The sequence below is a fragment of the Pteropus vampyrus genome, unplaced genomic scaffold, assembly GCF_000151845.1.
Source record: "Pteropus vampyrus isolate Shadow unplaced genomic scaffold, Pvam_2.0 Scaffold6, whole genome shotgun sequence".
Classification (NCBI taxonomy): domain Eukaryota; kingdom Metazoa; phylum Chordata; class Mammalia; order Chiroptera; family Pteropodidae; genus Pteropus; species Pteropus vampyrus.
In genome coordinates this window covers 8,410,791-8,428,310 of record NW_011888787.1, presented here as the reverse complement: position 1 = coordinate 8,428,310, position 17,520 = coordinate 8,410,791, and the positions used below count along the sequence as shown (strand labels likewise).

General features: G+C 40.9%; 2 protein-coding genes across 2 annotated transcripts in view; one reads left to right on the top strand and one right to left on the bottom strand.

Moving 5' to 3' along the window:
* The window catches only part of GNAI3 (G protein subunit alpha i3), a 37,010-nt gene extending 31,838 nt beyond the window's left edge, over positions 1-5,172 (top strand). Inside the window, exons 8-9 of the mRNA XM_011367708.2 lie at positions 552-764; positions 855-5,172. Coding sequence (XP_011366010.1) covers positions 552-742 — 191 coding nt within the window. The 3' untranslated portion in view covers positions 743-764; positions 855-5,172. The remainder of the gene's footprint in view (positions 1-551; positions 765-854) is intronic.
* A 4,705-nt stretch (positions 5,173-9,877) lies between these two features.
* On the bottom strand, positions 9,878-17,505 carry GNAT2 (G protein subunit alpha transducin 2). The gene is made up of 8 exons (XM_011367701.2): positions 16,760-17,505; positions 15,013-15,055; positions 14,592-14,733; positions 13,843-14,000; positions 11,807-11,935; positions 11,456-11,585; positions 10,695-10,848; positions 9,878-10,156 (listed from the first exon to the last, which is right to left on the bottom strand). Exons 1-8 carry the CDS (start codon positions 16,875-16,877, stop codon positions 9,966-9,968), a joined length of 1,065 nt encoding a protein of 354 aa, XP_011366003.1. The 5' UTR covers positions 16,878-17,505; the 3' UTR covers positions 9,878-9,965.
* Between the last annotated feature and the right edge of the window lie 15 nt (positions 17,506-17,520).

Here is a 17,520-nt window from a genome sequence, read left to right as displayed (position 1 = left end):
TTCATTGAGATATAATTCATATATGACAAAATTTACTACCAAAAACTGTATAATTCAAGGCCTTTTCCCTTTGCATCTCTTAGTTTACCTTTGGTGGTTTAAATTATTGTCATAAGGCTTTGAGGCTAAACTCCTTTAAAACTGGAATGACTTTTGAAAAGAAGTATGGCTTACCCTTTTGAATTGTTTATTTCATGATCACTCCAAGCAGCATAGGCTCTCTGACCTTTTAAGCAGGTATATTCTAGAACTGTATCCTCTTCCTTCCCTAATTTCCTTTTATACTTTCTAGATTGTTTAGCTGAAAAGTAAATGAAAGGGGAAGGAGAAACTTCAAGTTTTGTTTCCCTGGATCTTCGTGAGGATTTTGTTTTACCTACAGTGATGGGTCTGCTCTCAAGAAAAATCTAATGATTGTAGAAATATAGAAATACGTCTATTCATTTGGGTCATGTTCCATCTCTTCATAAGTAAATGGCGATGGCCTGACTAGGTACTGAATTCAGGCAGCTGTTATAATCTGAACTGAGACTATTTGGTGTCTGCTTCAGGTTCCAATACATATGAAGAAGCAGCTGCTTACATTCAGTGCCAGTTTGAAGATCTGAACAGAAGAAAAGATACCAAGGAGATCTACACCCACTTCACCTGTGCCACAGACACCAAGAATGTGCAGTTTGTTTTTGATGCCGTTACAGATGTCATCATTAAAAACAACTTAAAGGAATGTGGACTCTATTGAAGAGTGTGGCCGTCAATGAAAGGTAAAACTTTGAACAATTTAGTTATAGTGCTGAAGTGATATCTCTTGATTTTGTAAACTTCCTCTAATTAAGAATATTCTTTTTTTCTAGTTATTACAGTGTGGAGTGTTGAGACCAGACTTCTCTTGCTGTCTCATTGGGCAGCTGCAAGCATGAACGGGACCAGGGAATGGCAGCAGCATGCAGAATCTTAGCACTCTTTAGCACAATCTTCTGTATTAGGGAACTCTTAATTGACACGAGATGCTAAAGTCAGACATTGGAATTGGAACAGTTGTAAAGTATGATTCACTCATCAAGACATCACTTGGATTTCATAATCTCAAATGTTTAGGGCAGATGTGAAGTTGAGGTGCTGCATTCCAGAACTTCAATATGTAGCTTACTCTTTTTTTTTCCTTCTTGACAGACAACCAATAGTTCTTTTTTAAAGTTTTTTTTTTCATCAAGAATAACTTTACTAAATTTTATTTTTCTGTTTGCAAAAGAATCTATTAAAACACAGAGTCTTAACTATGCACATGATGAGATCATCCTGAAAATATTCCTCTTAGTAGGACTCTGTTTTTAACTCTTGATATGGTCAAAACAATTTTTCCGTAATTACTTAATTCTTCATAGTATTGGGGCAATAATTATGGCATTTTTGGATGAAATTTATGTTACTTTCCTTTTGAAAGTACCATTATGATTTCTAAATGGTAATTATATTGGAGAGTTTTGTAATAGGATTCTAGCTCTTTTTTTTTTTTTTTAAAGCTTAGGGTTGAAAGTTAACCTGGTTTATGCTTACTAGATAAATGCTTCTGTAGTATGATAAAGTCAGCTTCTTGAATCCAGACACACACAGGGCATCTGCCAGTCAGAAATGCAAATTGCTAAATTTGAAACAGAACCAGTGACTTTGCTGCTACATAGCTACTAAATTGACCGCTTTGATTCTTGCTTGTCTGTCTGTCATGGGGAGTTTTGTAAAAGATGCCCCTTGTTTTTCATCTCCCATGGCTGTTTCTCTTGGGAAACACCTGAAGTGTATTAATAGCGCATGCTTCTACTTTGTAAATGTGGTGCCAAACCCTTGTTTGCCGTTGTTTTTATTGTAGCAATGTTAATTGTAGTAATCCTTAGTTAGTGCCTTCTTTTGCCGAAACTATTGCATTTTGGGACCTTTTTCCACTTTGTCGTGTGTACAGATTTTAATCTGTTATAGTTGGCAGCAGTATTAAAATGGTGAGTAAAGAGTCCAGGTTTGTTCCTGTTTGTAACTAGTCCTCTCTGGAATATTTTCTACTGTTTCTTTTTGCCCCCACTGAGTGTGCTTTGGCCTTTGTCTGAAAATGGGTTTAGGAAGAAGGGTTCCCTGAAGGTCTAGTCTTTTGGTATAATAGTATTGTTGAATCTTGGCCAGACTGAGGGTCTTTTGTCCTATCTGTGTAAGTGATAAGCAGTCCTAATCCATTTTCCAAATTTACGTTTTGGTCGTGTGGAGAGCTATGTTCACCTTAGCCTGCGGGTCCTTTTGTACAATGTACAGCAAATGTCATTAAATATTGAATGGTCCATTGGAAGAAGGCAAATGAAGAGAATGCATTATGGGCATTCCGTATCAGTAGTTTGAGCAGTGCCTTATGGGGTCCAATCTTTTAGGATTGAATTCTATTTCATATTTTAATGTGACCTTTCACTAGTTTAAAAGAAAAAATAAGTTTCATGGTCATCAAAGCTGGTTCAGAAAGCAAGCCACAGTAGTTCGGTGCCTTTGTTAGTAGTTTTTTTTTTTCTTACACCTTTTTGGAAAAATATAACTATGCAGATGGAAAACTATTATCTAGCAGGGTTTAGGGTTGGGAAAATTGGATCTGAAAGCAAGAATATTAGCTTCAGTTGGTGTTTGACTTATACCCACAATGTAAATAGGGTCGATAGTACTTGTTCATTTTGAATATATCTTTTTCTTATTGTATTCTGTAATATAGGATCATCTGGAATGAGACCTGGTCCAATGTTGTTTTAACTGTAGTCCTTTTGTAGTCTGGGTTAATGGGATGGTATTGTTGATAACCCAAAATAACAGATAATCCAAAAAAGTTAATTTTACTTTGAAATGCATTTTATATTTTCATTTGAATACATCTATCTGATACATTCATTTTTTTAGCCCTTCTATTAATGAAAAACAGTAGTTCTCCACTTTTCTGCCACTACACCATTTATCTTGTTCTGTATTTACATTAAGATCATCTCCCCTGCCACACCATTCCAGATAATTTATCTAAATGCACATTCCTTGAGACACAATATAAGTCAGTGGTTTTCAAATATGCTTTAAGTCAAAATCACTTCGCTCCATCTTAGAGATTGATTCTTGGCCAGTAGGCTAGCAGTCTATAATTTTAAAACGGTTATTCTTATCATCAGTCTTGCAAATCACTATTGTATTTTAAAATAAAAGATTTTTTTCTTACAGCAGAGCCAGAATGTGGGGATGAAACATCATATCTACTAGCATGGAGAAAAAGGATTGATATTTGTAATCAAAGAAACTAAAAATTGCCTTGTGTCTTGTCTGTGGAGAATGCTGGAGATTGTCATAGGTCATGTATCAGAATTGAGGTGGCCAGGCTTTGGACCATCTAAGAAATCAGCACGTCTAAGAAAATTAAATTTTAATAAAGAACAGTGTTTAATAGACCCTAGCAGGAAGGACAGAAATAATAGCTTTATTTTTTGACAGTCATATCTTCTCCACCTAATTAAAGCCTTGGGCTGTAGAATTGCCATCTATTAGGCTCTCTGTAAAGAGGAAGTATTTTGCTTCTTAATGGCCAGTTTTCACTAACCTTATAAAATTTATTCTTAGAACAGATTTCACCTCTTGGCATGAAAATTCCAAAAACTCTTACAAGTATTCATAAGTGGATCTTGAGATGACATTTTATCTTCGACAGTTTGATTTCTAAATCTAGTATACCATTTTATTATTTCACTGATGGATTGTTAATTTTCACAAGGTGCTACATTCTAAGAATAGATGGACCAAATTTTTAAAACACTGTTCTCGTATATTTTTTATTCTCTTATGTATTCTATTTGTGTTTTATTATATGCACACTTTGGAGTATTTAAAAATAACTGCTGGTTCTTCTAATTCATTTGTGTACATTCTTATATCTGGGCCACCATTTGCAGCTGTAACTTTCTTTGGACATTGCTTGCCTGGCCTGACTAGCTACTTCATATAGTTATCCATTTGCTTAGCATAGTTCTGGAGTTTGCTGTCTCAGAGCTCCTTGCTGTACCGGCAGTTACGCATAAGGTAAAGTTAGTCTCATTCCAGGTAAACTCCACCATTGACTGATTTTTTTTTTTTCCCCCTTTCTAGATGTTCAAAAAATTGCAGTCTTCTCATTTATAAAAACCTAAAACAGCACCAATTCCCTTCACTCTTATTACTTGTGAAATCTTTCATATGTGATACTGACTTTAAGAACAAAGTTATATCAGTTTCCCAGTACTAACAGGGAATTTTTGTATTCTACTTGTCTTTATAGTACAAATGAGAACTCTGACTTTGGACCAGCCATAGCTGTCCACATAGCTTCATAGCTGTCCAAGCACAAGAGAAAACCAGGCTGCTTTGAGGCCTGAAATTGGAAGTTGATCTCGCTATTAACTACTGAGAAGTAAAAGGAAGATGTACGTGAGGTACTGGGGAACTGTCTTCCAGGACAGTCAGGATCTTTGTTTCTTTACCGTTTTTTTAGGTTTTAAACACCCCCCGACCCCAAACCCAATTTTCTGATAACCTTTTATGAGTTACTTTTGCTGAGGAGAGCATATTTCAGAACTCTTTAGAACAAGTCAGGGCAGGACAGTTTTTTTCTGATACTGTGTCAGGCCTAGATGTGGCCTGACTCAAGTCTTCTGAGGACTAAGACATAATAGGGAATGTTATACAGGAGTAGATGCCTGAGATGCAAGATTAAAATCATAAATTCCTTGGTTAACTCCTACATTAAGATATCAGACATGTATTTTTAAATAAGTTTCTTAGGTGTTTCTGATGCAGCTAACCTGGACCAACATTTGGGGATAACTGAATAGGACCTAATATTAAAGATCAACACAAATAGTAGACAGATAACCTCAAAATCACTAGTGAATGAACAGCTAAATTATTTTTTATTTGCCAATAAGAAGCACCTTTTGTACATGACTTAAAAGTGCCTTCCACCAAAATTATTAAGAGGACTCTTCAAAACATTCCTACATTTTAGATAGACTGTTTAATTTTTATACAAAATTAAAGACAAAACAAGAAACTTGGGGTTTGCAAACATGTTTAATGCATTTAATTATGCAGTGAAAATTGAAAGATACACCAAAATAAAGGTTATTCTGTGACAGAGGTACCTGTGTAAATGCATGAATGTTCATTTACAGTTGGTGTATAAAGAGCAAAGATAGCTAGCCTCAATATAACCGTATACTGAAAGTTTTTGAGGGCTTCGGAAGGGGTAGGTAAGGATGATCGAGGAGTCAGATATTAAAGGCTGTGTATGCCCAGTGCTAATGTTTTCTTTGCCTGAAATCAAGTGGGAATGAACAAAATAGAAATAATCAAATATTAGTGAATACACTGTCTCTGTATTAGCATTCATTAGCTGTAAGAACTTTGACAACTGGAATGTTAAATTCTATACAGTTTGATTTCTTTATCTTCTATCCTCTACTGTCCCCCTGTTCCTGCAGCCATACTCCTTTGGGTTATCCATTTTACCAAGAAGCTTGTTGATGTGTATGAGAGATTCCCAGTAGACACAACAAATCACAAGAAATTACCTGTTGTAACTGTTCATTCTTGCTCATGTAGGATGAAGGCCCTGAGACCTCTGTGAATTTTATGAGGGAGAGTTGTTGGGCATGCTGAGTTCTGGTCTTTTCAGTCTAACATCCCTCATCTGTTACCTAAAACAGACTTAATTACTCTTTCCAGCTATGATGTCCTATGGCTCTCATCAAATAGAATATATAAGTGCTCTGTAAATATTCACAATACTCAGGATTATACTGCACTACAAAAAGGTAATCTAAGGCAATACCAACGAAGATATTCACTGTAGATAGTGGTCTTTTCTCAGCATCATTTCCCATATTCATTTTGAAGACCCGAAATGAATTTCAGCTATAAATTGCTCTAAAATTTGTGAAGCAGGATAAAAAGGGTTTTGTTTTGCATTTAAATCCAGTTTTGTTTTGTTTTTTTCCATACTAGTGCTTTTTCATGGCCAAAAGGCAGAAAAGTTCCCTTTTGCAGTAGGTCTGTTAGACCTTAGAAATGTCTTCAGGCTTTCATGTAGCAGGACCACCAGAGGCCTTGGCACACTTGCAGCCCCTGGCCCAGCACTGAAGTCCTGCTGGAATCTGCTCCGGGGCTGCATGCACCTGGTAGAGCGGGCAGTGGGAGGTACGCGCTCCTCACCCTTCCCCACCACCTCCGCCCAGCATGGCCGGCATGCTCTGGGCTGCAGCACATCTCCAAGTAGAGAGTGTGTTTTGGATGCTGTTATTTCTCACCTTGGCAATGGGTTACCCTGGCTTGGACTGTTTGGGGTACATGTAAGTGAACCTTTTTATCAGAATAGGAACTGTTACAAGTAAGTGTCTTTTACGTTGCTTTTAAGACTGCAATGTGCTGCTTTTCCTCAATCTTTTTATCCACAAAGACATAAAAGCACAATTCCAATTATATTGTATTTTTTCCATTTTTTCTATTGTAGTAAAATATACATAGCATAAAACGTACCATTTTAATCATTTTAAGGTGTATAGTTAAGTGATAGTAACTACATTTACGTTGTTACACAACCATCATCACCACCATCCATCTCCAGAAACATACCCGTTAAACAATAACTCCTCCCCGCAGCCTCTGGTAACCATCATTCTATTTTGCCTTTATAAAATTGACCACTTTAGATACCTCATATAAGTGGAATCATAAAGTATATGTCCTTGTGTATCAATCATACTGTATTAAAAAAAAAAAAAGATTTTATCAACTTTACATATGAAATGGAACCTAATGGACATTTGGTTTACCGTCGTCAGTGTCTAATCGTGCAACGCAAGGGAATACACGATGAGCTTTGCCCTCTAAGGATACGAGCAAGAAATTATACCTCTGACAAAGCTATTTCTATTTTTATTTTATGCTAATTTCACATTCCATTGTGAGACTGATTTGTATTTAGTTTGGAGATGATTTTGTTAAATATGATTTAAGAGATGACAATTTAAAAAAATAACCAAGAATTTGGTTGGGAGTAAGAGGAGCTTAGAATGAGAAAATTGGCTTTGACCTTACAGTGTATGGTGGGCTGTTGGTTGCATGGTGCACATAGAAAGACCAATGGCTTTTGATTCAGAAGACCCGTTTTGGAGTTCTCGCTCTGCTCCTGCCTAGCAGTGTGATTTCGATAATAGATACTCCACCTCCGTGGTGGGCTCAGTTTCTTATTTATAAATTGCTAGCGATGGGCCTGGAATGTGTTTATATGTTCCTTCTAGCTTTAACATTCTAAGAATTAAGATTACAGTTCATGAAAATAGGGCTGAATATTTGTTTCCGACCTACATTGTTACAGAAAAGAATTTCTAATGACATAAAAATACATCAGATTTAACAGTTATAGTTAGTGTAAATTTAAAATGAAGCAAAAGACATAAAGACAGCAGAATGAGTATATGGGTTAATTTTGGTTAGCTTTCTCGCAGCTATTTTATGCAAAGAACATTCATGCACATGAATCAAAGTCCATGAGATAAAAATAAGCCGACATGTAGGAGAAGCACTAGTGTACTTTGTCTCTAGCTCTAAACAGTGTGAGGTTTGGAAACCTTCTCTGGGCCTGACAGACAAGCTGGGGTGAGGATTAATGCCTCTTGGAAGCCTATCCAGAGCGTTTGACATGACGTACTCTTGCCTTTACTCTATGAGAGCCCAATGTTGGCCAAGAGTTTCAAAAAATTATGTTGACTTTGTTCTAAGGTACAGGTGAATGGATGACCAATGCCTCAAAGTTTTATCCCACGTAGACTCGCCAGAAGAGTTTTAGCTTGAAGACACTGTAAGATGAATAACCTAACCAGATCCTAACCTCGGTAAAGCAGCTATAGAACGCAGTTGCTATAGGCACTGCTACTTCTGCATCCAGCCTCCAAAATAAACTTTTTTGCACAGTTTTCATAGAAGGTGGCTTGTGTGAATTTGTTTACATACCAATTAAAAGTTGCGATGTCTACCAGAGAAAAATTTAAACTAACACCCGTGTTCTGCTACAGATTGGTCTACCAAAGGACCTACCCCACTGGCTCTTTTCCTGCCATAGGGTCGGTTCATACTACAGGGTAGGTTCCAGATGATCATCAATAACCAAGCAGTCTGGGTTAGGCTTTTACAGTTTGGACCATAACCAATTCCTGCCTTGAGTCAGAGATAAGGAAAAGTTAATAAAAAGACACAATCTGGTATTATTTGGGGGGAAGTGGGCTGGCTACCCTATGTGAAGGTGGAATAAATGGGATAAATTACATTTGGCGCCTGTAGCGTGGATTCTTAACCTGGAGCGTTAGAGCTGCATAGATAGAACTATATTCAGTAGGTTGCTTTTCTTTGTAATTCTCTGAGTTTTATGTGTTTTTAAATACTCTGAGAAGAGGCCCATGGGTTTCATCAGCATGCCAGAAAGATCCATGATAGAAAAAAATAGAAAAGACTCAGAACCTCTGTATGTTGACTTAAAGCAAACAGGTTAGTGATAGAGCATTACCATTTAGAATGGTCCCTGAACAGCTCTTGGATGCAATATATTAGTATTGCCCAGGTTTTTTCATTGGCTTAAGTTTTTTGATCTGCAGTAGGCAGAGTAGTTTCCCTTATTTCTCTGGTAATTTTCCCAAGTTGGTTTCTTTTCAAGGAATCAGAAAGACTATTAAATGAATCCAATTTTAACAGCTGCAAATTTGAGTGTATTTCAAGTTCATATGGCTTTCTAGTATCAATATTGCTAGTAGTAGCCTAAGTGTGATGTGTGTTTCTGGCAAGGAGCATATTTTCATTTTAATTGACTCTTTTCTATACTACATCTTGATGCCAAGAGCCTTCCTCACTAGTAGTTGTAAATGCTAAATCTATACTTGACTTCACCACCTCCTGTCAAGATAAATACAAGCTTCGTTTCTCCTCAAAGGAATAATTTACTTATTGGTCTGCTAGGGGAGATGTTGTTTTCAGCCAGGATGAAAACGTGGACACAGCTGCAAAGATTTTTAGTGCCTAAAGCAAGATCAGCTGCCTTTTTTGTTCTCCTGAAATATATAGCAGTTGAAATGAGAATTTTAGAATTGTTCACTTATTCTAAGTTGTGATGGGGAAGCGGCAGCAATAAAATCAATACTGTAAGTGGGAGTGTGTTAATGTCCAAGTTTATTCAGAAAGTATCTTGTGTAGCTGAGAAACAGTTACTTATAGAGATGAAAAAACAGGCTTTTTGGCAGCTTGGGGAGCAGAGGGATAGTCTCTGTTTAATGAAGATGATGGTTTTAGATATGTGCCTTAGAAACTAACAAACATATCTGCTAGTCAGTGATCCAGATCTCTGAGCTAAGGCACATAAAGGTCTGATAATAAAAAGGAGTGGTACGTTTATTGAGGTTTTATTTCTGACTGTTTTTGCTGTTTTGTTTGGGATGGTTCATCTAAAAGCCTAGTGTTGAATTTCATAAATGGCAGCTTTATATTGGATTTCTTTCTGTGATGAACACAGCCTTTACGTGCCTTCCCTTCACTTATGTTTGTGATCATCAGAATAACCCTGTGAAGCAGTAGAGAATTTATCTTCATTTTATAGATGAGGAATTCAAGGCTCAGAGAAATGAAATATTTACATTTTGTAGTAAATTGCAGAACTGAGACTGGAACCTGGGTCTTCTGACTCCTGGCCTTGTGCCCTTTACACTGCACTAGCTATCCCACTTTGAGAAGAATGTGTGAGACACGGTTACAATCACGCATACTCTATCTCCAAGGGAGGAGGCATTCATTCTCCATGTCATGGTATATTGACCCGTAATTTTCTGCTTGAAATTACCCAGATTCCAAGCCTGTTGATAGAAGGTATACTTGAGAAATAGTGAAGGTTAGAAGAGCCCGCAGTCTTTGAGGTTTTCTTTGATGATAATATCTGTAACTGCATCGAATACAAATTTGACATTTTGGGTGTCTGTAGCACAGGTCATGTGACTATAGATTTCTTTGACATCTTTTCGCATGTTGAGGTCAAGGAACTGACTCTTGATATAATTCCCTGCATCCTCGTAAGAGTTGTTTCCTGGTTTTCCAGAAAAATAGTGAAAAAGTGGGATAAATTAACCTTTCTTAGTTGCCCACTTAACGTTTTAGGTGACTGACTTGATCCTCAAAATGCTGTGTCAAACAGCTGCAGTTGGAGGGCCTACTTATGGAGGGAGGGTCCCCTCTTGCATTCCAGTGTTTCTCGCTTGAGGTGAGCAAAGAAATTAAGGAGAGGTGTCTCTATGTCTCCACCCTTAGTTTCTGGTAGGTATCTCAATGGTTGGTGGTTCTCCCACATCTAACGTCTGCTCTATTTTAGAGACATCTGAATTTAAACCTATTACTAAATGCCCAAGTTTCTTAGATTAGACATCCAAGTATCACTTGAATATCATAAAGGTCATAAGAGGAATGAATATTAAAGGAATAAGGATCTTTGACTCGGCTAAACAAAGGAGTCACACTTAGTAGTCCTTAAAGACAAGTTCCTTTATGTCTGCTTGGTATAGGAAATGAGCTAATCACCAGTCATTACTAAGAAAGCATTACCATGGTCTCCAGCCCTTGACACTTACCATCATACTCTGGAAAACAAATGCTGAGATGGACTTTCTTGATTTTTTCCCCAAAGAGGTCCTTCTTGTTGAGAAAGAGAACAATGGAAGTAGCCGCAAAGAACTTGTGGTTACATATGCTGTTGAACAGGTGCAATGACTCATGCATACGATTCTGTTAAGAGGAAATAACCAGCAGAGGTACCAGAGTGGGCTTTGGAGGTATCTTGTCTACCTCCTTTTCTTGGAGAGACTAGTGCTCCAAATGTAAAAGGAAAGGTAGGGAGTAGCGTATCTCTTTTTAGTGTGGTTTGCCATCTCTCCTGGGCACTCAGTATATGTTTAGGCTTCCAAGTAAGGTCAGCAGTTCAAACTCTATCATGTTGTGTAAAGAAGCACATCATATGTTTTTTTCTGCTCTGCATTTTCATCTCCTATCCTTCACTTCCACAGGCACCCTTGGAGAGCACAAAGTATAACTCCTTTACTTTTCCCGAGTTGAAAATCCCTAATCCCTTCAATACTTAGTTCTTTCTATGAGCTTTGTGCTGTCCAAGTGATCCTTGGATGTCTAATCTGAGACTAAGCTCACTTTCAGTAAGTCTAAAGCTCTAAAGTGCTAACTAGAACCTGCAGAAGAAGGTTTTTCTAGGATCATTTGCCTGAGATATGGATTGATCTGTTAGAAAGAAGACTGCTAGACGGTCCGTATTAGCTGAAATCACCCATGTGGGGCACTGAAGTGACACGAAGCTTAGAGGAAGGGTCATGGGGGAACTCACCACTTCGTCATCTTCCACCAGCACCATATCATAGGCACTGAGGGCTGCACAGAAAATGATGCAGGTGACTCCCTCAAAGCAGTGGATCCACTTCTTTCTCTCTGATCTCTGCCCTCCCACATCAAACATCCTGAGGGAAGAAACAGCTATTTCATAGGTATGCTTATGACCTACATGCACTTGATGTTTACCCCCAGAAAGGTAGCCACTCTGGGGCCAGTTAGTAAGATGGGAAAGGGGGAAAGTAGGACATTAATTCAGCCTGGACGTTAGTGAAGGTCAGGAAATGTGCCCATGCCCTTTTGTGATATCTGAAGTGTCTGTGTTGCCTTCAGGGGACCACATACTTACCTGAAGTTCAAGTCTTTGACGGAAAACTTGGTCTCAATGATGCCTGTGGTTTTTACTCTGGATCGTAGTACGTCTTGCTCGTTAGGGAGGTAGTCGGGGGCTGTAATCCGGTCTAATTGGTTCAGGTAGCTAGAGAAAAGTGATTGGCACTGATGATGTTACATTTTCCGCAGCCAAGGCCAAGAAAGGTAAAGAGTCTTAGCCGAAGTCATACAACTAACTTGGTGATAGACCCAGTGCTGGAATCCATATTGTAAAATCTAGGATTCTGTCCTTCAAATTCTCATGTGCCCTTACAAAAGGAAGTGGGGGATGGTCTAAGGCCCAAGCCCATTCGAGGCAGTTTCCGCCTCATTTCAGTCAAGTCAGATAACTTTTCTTTGCATTTTACCTGACTACAAGGTTTTCTAGAACCTTGAATGAGATTTGGTGTTTCAAATGGATGCCAAAAGTTTCATCAAGAAGCAGGAGATTAAAAGAGATCGTAGAGACATGTAAGACATGAATCACTGCAATGCATGGGCTTTGTTATATCTCGAATCGAGTTGGGGAAAAACATTTGACATAATTGGGGAAATTTGAATGAACATTGACCTGGATATCTGACAACGTTAGGGGATTATTAAATATTTAGGTGTAATGATTATGTTGTGATATCTTTTTTAAAAAATTTTTATTTTTAGAGATGTAAATGAAATTTTTAGGATGAAATTTTAGGATATCTGGGATTTACTTCAAAATAATCCAGTGGGGGATGGAGATGAAATCAGAGTGGCCACGTGTTGATAACAGCTGAAGCCAGATGATTCATGATGTTATTCTCCTTTTGTGTATGTTTGACAGTTACCATAAAAAAGTTTTAAAAAGAAGTTGGAGGCAGATGTGAAGAGATATGACTGAGAGAAGGAAGGAAAGTGAACACAAGTGCCTACTGTGTGCCAGGCATTTTCACATTTAAAACCTCATAAGACTTTAACTTTCATATCCCACTTTACAGATGAAGGAAAAATTCTGAGGAGTGAAATAATTTGTCCAGGGTCAAGAGGCATTGTGGTATATCGTAAAAAACGTTCAACTTTGTGGTTAAATAGACCTTAATTTAAATCCAGCCTCTGCCATTTACCCGTATGACTTTGGGCAAGTTAGTTAACTTCTCTGAACCTTAGTTTTATTATCTGTAAATGAGATTAATAAAAAATACTTGAAGGCTTATTGTTTAGATTAAATGAGGTGATGACCTAATACACGTAGCAATGCCTGGGCCTCGGTGAGTGAGTGAGTGTGCATGCGTGTGTGCGTGTACGCGTGCATGAAGGATAACGTAATTACAAGGTCAAGCCACAGAATAAGGGCTAAGCCCAGTTCTGTTTGACTCTGAAGCTAATGCCCATCTGTGATACTTTGCTGTTTGAGATAATATTAATAGACTCTGTGTGCCTTATGTTTTTGGAACCAGCTTTGCAAATTTGGTTCTCTCTAATCTCTGACCAGCTTTCTTTGGTTTGCTCTGGCAGTTTCTTTGACCCATGCCCTAGCACCCTGACATAAGATGCTGTGGGTGAAGGGGACTTTAATTTTTGGTTATTGGCCTAAGTAGAGCCTGGGTTACCAGCTAGAAAATTCAACCCTGAAAGGGCCATCATGAATCACATGCCTCCTGGGAGAGTGTGGCAGAACTTCAGGGCCATCCTAGTGTTCATAGTTCTGAAAGGAGAGGCTACGTGAATGAATTAAGAGGGCTGCTAAACAGAGCCCTTCTGTTTTGAATGTTGGGTCTTCAGCTTTATAGGCTGCAGTGAGCTGGAGTAAAGCAATTCAGAGTAGTGAGAACTACTCTAATGGCTTTAGATAGGGTCAGATGTTCCTATCCAAAGGCATTAAATTTGAAGCCCAGTAGAGCACTGCTGAAGCCTAATAAAACATACAAACTGAATTCAGCCCTGGGGTGTCCAGCTCTCAGTGACTGGAAATTTAGGCTGAGTGCGATTTCTAAAAAGTGGCTTACACCTCACCCTTCCACTTCCCCAGAGTCTTACTAAGATGCCGAGTCGTTGAGCTGGTACTCTGCAGCTCTGTCGAAGCAGGCCTGCACCCCACCGTCCTTCCACAAGTTCCTGATGACCTCCACCAGCTCAGGGGGCATGGTGCCCTCCTCAATGGAGTCGGCCAGGTTGTTGAGCTGTCGCCCGTCGTCCTGTAAGGCAGAAACCTGGCTGAGAACTACTCAGGAGTCCTGGCCTTTCAGGAAGCTTCTGGGAATACTGCTGGAAGGAAAGAATTTTGCATTGCTACGAAAGCCTGAAGTGGCGTCAGTGTCCAGTGAGATTCTAAGAAAACATACTGATTAGGTTTTGAGTGGGCTTCTGAGATGTAGAGAGTGGCAATCTCTCCAGTCCTGGGATGCCTAGCAGAGAGCAGAGGTCTCTGGGGCTTCCTCTGTGGTGTTTCCGACCTCCAGGCTCGGTCCAGAAGTGTGCCACCGTGAAACGTGGGCCCTCTGCTGCGGGGATTGAGCTTATAAAAGTTCCATGGCCATGGGGGGGGCCATTTAAATGGTAAAATAAGCCAAAAAGGCAGAGGAAGCTGAGAGCAGATTTTTGTAAACACTTATTACAAAGGTAGGAACTGCATCCTTATCCAGGACTGAAGTAGAAAGAGTTGAAGCTCAGCAGGTGGGATTTTAGTTACACCAAACTTTTCTGACCCATGTTTCCTCATAGCTTGTTGACCGCTGATCTGTTTAGCCATTTCTCCCTCCCTTAACCACATACCGTTAACCACGTACCGCACAGCTTGGTTCAGCATAGTCGATGCCTAGGGTGGACATGGCCCGGATGATGGCTAGGATGGACTGCAGCACATTCCCATAGATGATGGACTTGTACTCCAGGCATTCTTCTGGCGAGTAGCCATCCTGATGAATGATCCTGTGAGGAGTACACGCCTCACCCTTAGCTGGCCTGAGAAACCAGACCTAAGGGACTAGGAATCTGGGAAGATTTAAAGGGTCATAATAACCCATTCTATTCCTACTGCCACCCCAAAGTGGGGATGAGGGGCAAGGGGCATGCGGATGATGAGCATTGGGTCCTTTATATCCTTTATGTACGGGTTCCTTAAGGCTGAAGCGCCCTTCCTCCAGGAGCCTCCCTGGCTCTATGAGTTCTCCCCCTCCCCTGGTCCCTCAGGGCTTTGTTCCTACTTACTTCATCTGTTTGACGATAGTGCTCTTTCCCGACTCCCCAGCACCTGCAGGGAGAAACGCTTATTCCCGCCAGCTCTCCCCAGCCCTCCAGTGAGGTGGCCCCTGCTTGCCTGGGAGCTGAGTGAGGGGACAGTGCTAGGGATCCCCACCGCTCTCCATTTCTGCCAGCCGCAAGCTCAGGCCATTCAATCAGGATTCAGAGCAGAGCTTCTTAACCTCTGCGCTGTTGACATTTTGGGCTGCATGATTCTTTTTTTGTGGGGGTCTGTTCTGCGTGTTGTAGAGTGTTTAGCAGCACTCCTGGCCTCCACCCACTAGAAGCCAATAGCACTCCACTCTTCCAGCTGTGACAACCAAAAATGTCTCCGGAGCTTTCCAAATGTCTCCATCCTGGCAGGGCTGCGGGGTGTGGCAAAATCTCATTGAGAACCACGGACCGATTCAGGAGAATTCTGTTAACACATTTCTCCTCTCTGACCATTTTTACTCAGGAGAATGAGAATGATCTTGGGGCAGGACTGGAGAGAGCTGGATCACTTCACTGAAATGCTGTGTTTTCATCAGTATGCTGTTTCCTTTGTTAACTAAAATGTCCTAATACCGTCTTTCACATTCTCTGTTCCTCCATCAAAACCCCACACACCCTCAGCCCTCTCCCTCAGCCTGTACACAGACAACCCCTGGTGCCTTAATGCCCTCTGCCTTAGCCTTTGCTTGTTACCTCTAAGCTGCTTATCCTGAATGTAGAAGGAAGCCGATTAGGCTTAAAAGATCTCCCAGTGGCCTTGCCATCTCTCTTCCCCTTTCTTTAGCCTCCTGGGCAACTCGAAGTCTGGGTCCAGCTGACAGAAGAATGCTCTTTGAGTGAGTCCTTAGAGCCATGCCACAGATCAGTTGGGGGAGGGGAGGTGCCCTTAGCCTGGGGCTCCAGTTCCCAGGCTGCTCATAGGCTTGGAAACGCATTGCAGCCAGCCAGTCTTCTGCTGTATAGACCCCACCTGCTCCAGCTACCTCCCTCTGTACTACCACTGGGGATTTTTTTCTAAGCTGGCTGTCCCAAACTCTTTATTTTCTTGGTTCTATTTACAGCCGTGATTAGTTTCTCCTACTGGCCACTGAGGCGCTTTGCTTTTTTCAGCCCAGACCTGTGATCTGCTTAGGAGCTCATCTAGGGGACAAAGCTCCCATCTGGCAGGGGCTGTAGAGGCAGCTACTGCATAGAGAGCCAGGAAAGCACCGCGGTAGCTAAAGACTCCATCCACCCTCCCAGGCTCCCTACTTCTAAGATTATTACTGAAAGCAATGAGAAGGAACCGGTATACTTGGCAAGTGGGCTTGTCCCTAGGACAACATGACACCGACTATATGGTAGGACTTCTGAGTCCGCTGTGCTTTCTTGAGTCCTTGACTCACCTCTCTGACTGCAGATTGGGTCAATGTCTGCAAGCCCAGGGTTCACAGTATTTGCCAAGCCATGAGGTGTTAGGTTTGGTTAGATTTGGAGATGGGTGGGTCCATCCTGACCCTTGCACTGTTCCTGGTTCAAGGATGAGCGTTCTGCATCTCCCTGGGGGTGGCCGTGCTCCGCTCTAGAGCTCCTGAGCCCCTAGCCTGAGACTGGATGGGGAGAGAAAAATGACCTGCCCTCTCTCCTCCCCATGGGGCGGGCTAAAACCCACCTCCATCCAGGATAAGCAGGAAGGAGCAGGACCTTCTCCTTCTCTGGCTCATCTTCCCATCTCGCTCACCCAGCAGTAGCAGCTTGACAGTCTTGGCTTCTTTGTCCGCATCCTCCTGCAGCTTCTTTTCCAGCTCCTTGGATCTCTTGGCCAGTTCTTTGTCCTCAGCGCTGACTCCACTTCCCATCTTTCTGCTGTCTCCTCCTGGGCTGCTTCTTCTGGCCTTTAAGTGTCTCTTCTAGGGTTTCCTGTCAGTGGAATGGAAGATAAGGAAAAAGTAAATTGGGATCTTGTATCAGTTTCTCAGTCCTAAAAAGCTGACTATAGGGGCTGGGTGAAGGAGCAGACTGCAGGTTCTTGTTCCTTGTCTGTCTTGGCCGAGACTCCTACCCCAGCTGGAGACCTACTTAGTCTGGGGATTGTAGCCTTAATATCTAACAGTGTGATGGGCCAAAGCCAATTAAGAGCTCAGTATGACAAAGAGCAAAGCTTCAAGTATTTCCGTGACTAGGGAAACGGTCTGCTGGATTCTGACACAGGAAGATAGGATGTGGGTACTGGAGCTCTGGAATAAGATCATGGCGACCTCATCCTTTTGAGGGGCTGACCCCCTAAGAGTCTATTCCTCGGATTCACTTGCATCTCAGAGTCAAAGATTAGAGGCACAAACAGGAAGCTCCACTCAGAGTCCAGATTCTAGTGTCTTGGTTTCAAGGGCTTCAAGGCATCAAAACACAGGCCTCCATCATAGCAGGTGGGTCTTGGCAAGGAGTTTTTGTTTGGGGTGGTGCCTTCCTTGGAAAGATTAGAAATGTTTCTTCCAGCTCCTC